We start from the raw sequence: 6000 nt of genomic DNA, 5'->3' as shown, positions 1-6000 counted from the left end.
TAAATTCTTTTGGTAGCTTCAAGACATTTCCCAGTGGCAGCACATGTAAATTGACCCGAGCAAACTGGAAACCTTGAGCAAATCCCTTCTGTGTTGCTATTGTTTATGCAGTGTTGTGTCATGAGACTTGCACAGAAAATAAAAGCACTCTATTTCCATAGGAAAGCATTAAAAAAAAATGGTAGCATAATCTGACATCTTGTCCTATGTAAGATAAGGAAAGTCAAACTGCATGTTTATTAGGGAAAAAAAACCAATAACACCCCCCCCAACTCAAACAAACAACAAAAAAAAAGGAAAGAACTCAAGGGAGACTTTGTAGGAACAGTGAAGTAGTGCACAAGTCCAGGCTTTCTCCCCTTTGCTTTTCTGCCAGCACCACTTCTGCCTGTTAGTTTGTTTTGTTAAGGTGCTTCAGGTCCTGTGTGGTTTTCAAGCTAAGCGGCAACCTCAAGTACTGCTTCTGTGTTGTTGCTTCCCCTCCCAAACCATGCCAACCATCCAGGCAGATGTTTCTCCCATGGACCCACAGAGGTGGTGCACCTGTTTCCTTCAGCACTCATCTTCTTGGTATATTTGTTCATCCAGTTCCTGGGATTCAAGGTGCTCGAGGCGGTCTGTTCGGCCACTCATAATCTCATCCGGGGTCTTCATGAACCTGCAAAACAGAGAAACAAGTGGATTTCTCAGTGGTCTCAGCTTTTCCATTCATCAAGTTGTTGAGGTCCCTGAGCTCTACAGCTCCTGAGATAATCTTTGCTATATCCTCCCAATGCCTAGTATTTCCCACATTTTTCCCAGCTTACTGATGTCTTCCCCTCTACATACCTTGAAAGGAAACAGAAAAATCACAGGCATTTACCCCTGCTCCTTAAAAGCCCAAATCTGAACCAAACCGCACATTTTTGTTCCAAAAAATGATATTTATTTCTTCTCCCTCATATTGTTTGCTGTGGTCATGTAAGATGATAGTATGCCCCAGGTACACTCATTTATGGTGTCTGGTGACAGAAACTGTAAGGAAAGACAGTCTCTTCCTGTGTGATTGTAGCAAGCGTAATTGTACTGAAGGAGCATCCTCTGTAAATGAATGCCATGGCTCCCAGCACTAATCTCTCAATGCAGTAAGTCTGCAGGGGGCTAGAAACAGAAACAGCCTCTGTGGAGGCATGGCAGCAGTAGGAAATGGGAAAGGACATCCATCAGCCTGCAGATCAAGTCTGCAGTCTTGATTTTTGCCAGGATGCTTATGTGTACTACTGCACAGGGGTAGCATGGAAAAGCTCTGCCTTTTCTTTTTGAATGTAATGGCATAGGAAGAGAGTGTGGCACGGGAAGGATGAAATCCTAGTTTCAACACAAATCAGTCTCCTAACTACTAAGTATTTCTGGCGAAAGTAGGATGAAAGATGTTTATTCTGGAACTGTTACAAAATTTCACAGTCTTTCATTAACGATGTCCTGGTTAACATTCAGCAGTACAAAATGTGTTAATCACAAGGACTGATTTTATTTCAGGTTGATGATACACTCAGTATCCTTGGCCCAGTAAAAGCAAAAACAACCAACAGGAGCCTCGTTACTATCACTGACCCAGAAAAATCACTGCTGAAGCCTCTCAGTGAACACATAGCATAGCCTGAAACTAACCTTTTGCTATCCCTTCTAATCTGGGAAATCATGTGCACATATGCATTTAGGGAAAAAAAAGGCTATGACTCACTGCTGTGTCACTTCCATTTGTATGCTGGAAGAATGCTGTTCATACAAATGGTGTTACGGCAGCGAAAAACGAAAATCTGAGTGGTGAATCTGTTCCTGGCTACACAGTGAAAATGCACCAAAGCCTAAGGGCCTGTGCCTTGCTTTAAACCCTGTGATTGTCTTGTTGATTTTGCATGAGAATGAACTCAAATCAGAGAGTGATCACACTGCCCTCCCTACCATGTGGGGAAAGGGCTGATGTGAACTGTACCACAGTACTTCAGGTGTTCTTTTTGGTCTGTGTTTTAAGTCATGTCAAGGAAATCAAAGCGTGGGTATTTGTAATAGCATTTGATTACATTAAAAAGCCCCAACACAACACAACCTAACATAACCCAACCCAACCCAGAACTAGAAGCTAATCAAGAAACAGTATCTGTGACCTATTCTGTTGCAGAAGACACTCAGGCAACTTATTAGAAATCCTTCTCCACCTCGATTTTACTTAAAAGCTCCAGGTATCTGCAGATGACAACTGCCTGCATGTTACTTGTAAAGTCACAATTCCTATTACTTTTGTGCTTGCAAGATATAGCCAAGAAAGGCACATTAATGACTCGATCTTTTGCAGCTGTTCTTTTTCTCTTCAGATATAAATAGGTCTAAGAAAACAACTTCAAAAAGTTTTATTAGAGAATTGTGCAAAAAAATGCTTTACTGTTTTCTTTTTTTTTTCCCCCAGTTTCCAAAAGAAATGAGGTTTATATGCTCATGTTTTATGTTCCCTGGTGACCTTTGAATCTGTTGGTCAATTTGGGCATGTCTGACAGAGGAACAGAGGTCTCCAAGGTCATTAAGATTTTGAGAAAATAGGCAGCCTGGTTGAGAAGAGATGGACTCCTCTTTTTGTTATGCCCCCACTGAAGGGCAGGCTTCAAGGTGTTCAGAATCACGAACTGCCCCAGGGCAATGCAGTCTTCACACAAGGCCACAGAAATCCAGGTGGTACCCTTGGTACTGCTGCTACTGAAACAAGCTTGTTTTAATGTTCCACCAAAAACAAAGTTAGTACCAAGCAGCTGATTTTGCCCATGACTACTACTTCCCTTCACTCTCCTTCCCCCATCTATGTTTCCTTCTAAAACCTGACATAAACAAGTCATTCTAAAGAAAGAAACCTTTTCAGCTGTAGATAGTTTGAGTGCTATTGCAGTTCTGCTAGCTATTTAAGAAAACAAACTCCAAGAACACCTTCCTACTTTCCAAGCATGGTACTAGATCCAAACCATGGACATCAAAGCAGCCTTTGGTCCAAGTTCAGTGCTCTATGGGTCAGACGTACACATTAGAATTTGCTGGTCTTGTCTGAAGAGAACTAGAGTGCTTTTGCTCTCTGCTAGCTGCACTCAAGTTTGTACAAGTTTATTGCTGTTTCAGGCACTATTTCCTGAATGTTTGGTTGTATCATCCAATCCAATGCATTGGGTTTTATGAACAGCTCTCGCAGGTCCCTCTTCCTTGAAAGCAGCAATGCTGAAAACATGGTCATCAGTGCTTCTCTTCTGTGATGCTGATGCATCTGAGGAAATGCCTGATCCCTGCTTAGCTTTCACTGGCAGCTGTGTTTGAGAAATCAGTTTGGAGTGGGTTTTCCAGCAGCTGAATCATTTATCTTAGGTCTTAAACAATGGCACAGCCTGACTGAAGTGAATGTAAAGACTTCTCTTGACTCCACTGATCATGGAAACAGGCCTGTGTTTTCTTAAGTTGGTGTGGTTGCCTTGAAAGATGGCAAGCAGCTTTTACAAATGTATGGCCATTGTCACCTGTTTTTTATAGCTGTGGCAATGAAGTATCCCACACACGATTCCATTTTCCATCTCCAAAAACTAATGGTCTGTAGAAAGGAATAGCAAAGAAAGAAAATTACCTGAACAAAAGCCTTTGTCCTGGCTCCTTCCGGATAATGTTTAGTTTGTAGTAATGGCGTAGAGCTCTGGACATTTTCTCATAAGTCATATTTGTTCTGTTCTGTTTTTTTTTTCAAAAGAAAAAAGCAAAAATGTGGTGAGATGATTCATTAAAACCTGCCTAAGCCCCAAAAGGAGTTGCAGAACTATCACAGCTAGCTAAAGTAACCAGGTCAGTTCAAGAAATTACATGTTCCACTCTTCTCTTTGCAGGTCCATTCTGCCCCCACAGCCCTCATCACCAAATTTTTGTGCATCTCTTTTCAATCAGGGCAATTTAAACAAGAAATCTATCAAAAATTCCAAGTGAGGTTTTTCTACATTTTCTTGAAACACAGGTAACAAAAGACTTAATTAACTACAAGAGGAGACATTAGATGGAGGGAGGTGCTTATGCCAAGAGGGATGTGACGGGCCTGTTCTTAAAGAAAACACGTTTTGTAAAAGCCTAAGAACAGTGGCAAATACACTGAATCTGTCAGCAATCCCTGCTAAGAGCACTTTTCCTCTGAGATTTCCCTGCATTAACTAATTAATGCTTACAGAACACTGTAGAGATTGACAGCCCATTTGTCCTCTTGTTATACAGGTGTAAATCAAGAAGCCCATTAGATTGTAAATCAGGAAGCTCCTCCCCTTCATTTTGGGAGCTGTTGACCCCAAAGGCCATAGCCAGAGCATTGTGGTATACTGAAGTATGGCCCTGCTGAAGCTGAGTGTCACAAGGCAAATGTGATGGGCACTGGCAGAGATGAGCAGCCCCCATAGTACTGACCTGGGATAGCAGGATCAGCCCCTTAGGCTGTGCCTACATGAAGAGCATTTTGCTGGTCCAAAGAGCAGTGCTTATTATGCTGGCAAAGAGACTCCTAGCAGAGACACAACTATCCTGGCAAAGCTGTGTTTGCTCAACTATAAAGCACCCACCTTGCCATGAGCAAAACACATCAAACTAGTACAAGCACGCTTTTGCTCTGTGAGCCTCCATGTTAGGAGTTTGGCTTTATTAAATGAGACTGATCCACCTGCCTAAAATGTTCCATAAAAGCAGACCTCCCCTGCTTGCCCTGACCACAATAGTTCTGCTAAGAGAGGCCTCATAAAGAGCTCCTGTAGCAATTAAACACTAACAGGGACCATGTTTTCCCTGCAAAATCTGGATTCTTCTCATTGGGAAGCCCCCTGAAATACTGTGTGTGCTTCTTCCATTTCTTATATGCCAAAAGGCCACTGTTTTACCCAAGCAGCTAGTGGTCTGAAGTAGCTTCAGTTTTAGACACCCAGTATGAGACATGATGGCACAGCCCAATTAGCATGTAGGTTGGGTAAGGGCACAACTCTCCATTCCCAGTGTTGCAGCTCTAGGACAGATGTTCTTGGAAGCAATGTCACATGAGAAAATCTTGACCTTCTAAAGATTATAGGCTATGTATGCTGATATATAAAATCAGAGAATAGCTGAGGTTGGAAGGCACCTCTAGACACCACCTAGTCCAGACCCTCTGCTCAAAGTGAGATCAACCAGAGATGGGTGCTCAGGACTGTGTCCAGTTGGATTTTGAATATCTCTAAGAATGGAGACTTCACAGTTTCCTCTGGGCAACCTACTCCAGTGTCTGACCATCTTCCTAGTAAAACAGTCCCACACTTGGGATCTCATGAAACACAACACGAGGCAATGTGAAGTTCCACACTCCTCAGGTCATTCCTCCCTTGATGGAGGACTTCGCACTGCTCCTTGCTAAGTTTCATAAAATTCCTGTTAGCCTGCGTCTCCACCATGTTCAGATCCATATGGATGACAGCACAACTGTCTGGTGTATCAGCTACTCGTCCCAGTTTTGTATTGTCTGAGAACCTGCTAGAGGTACTCTGTCCCATCATCCAGGTCATTAATGAACACATTGAACAGTACTGCCCCCAGAATCAATCCCTGGGGTAACATCACTAGTGACTGGATTTTGTGCCACTGATTACAATCTTTTCAGCCCAGCAGATCAGTCAGTTTTCAATCTACCTCACTCTATTCTTGTCTAGGGCATACTTAATTAGTCTGTCTATGAGGCTATTTTGTGAGACAGTCTCAAAAGCCTTTCTAAAATCAAGATAAGCTATATCCACTATTCTCCCTGAATCCACCAAGCTGATAACTTCATTGTAGATGTATGTTACAGTGGTCAAGCACTTCCCTTTTGTAAATCCACGCTGACTACTCATACATTCATATGAATATACTTATACACATATAGATATATCTATATGTAACTCAGTCTCAAGCTGCAAAAATCAGTAACTGCTTTCCAGAGAACAAAGCAGAATTGCCCTA

At 42.3% G+C, this 6000-nt stretch overlaps 1 protein-coding gene across 5 annotated transcripts in view; it reads right to left on the bottom strand.

Moving 5' to 3' along the window:
* Nucleotides 1–209: 209 nt before the first annotated feature.
* Nucleotides 210–6000, bottom strand: part of LOC135414010 (transcription factor ETV6) — a 130136-nt gene continuing 124345 nt past the window's right edge. For all 5 annotated transcript variants that reach the window (XM_064654235.1, XM_064654233.1, XM_064654234.1 and 2 more), the window contains 2 exons: nucleotides 3635–3735; nucleotides 210–658 (listed from right to left, as the gene is read on the bottom strand). In XM_064654235.1, coding sequence (XP_064510305.1) covers nucleotides 553–658; nucleotides 3635–3735 — 207 coding nt within the window. In that variant the 3' untranslated portion in view covers nucleotides 210–552. The remainder of the gene's footprint in view (nucleotides 659–3634; nucleotides 3736–6000) is intronic.

The sequence above is a fragment of the Pseudopipra pipra genome, chromosome 5, assembly GCF_036250125.1.
Source record: "Pseudopipra pipra isolate bDixPip1 chromosome 5, bDixPip1.hap1, whole genome shotgun sequence".
Classification (NCBI taxonomy): Eukaryota; Metazoa; Chordata; class Aves; order Passeriformes; family Pipridae; genus Pseudopipra; species Pseudopipra pipra.
Note: the sequence above shows the minus strand (reverse complement) of the source record. Positions and strands in the feature narration are given on the sequence as shown.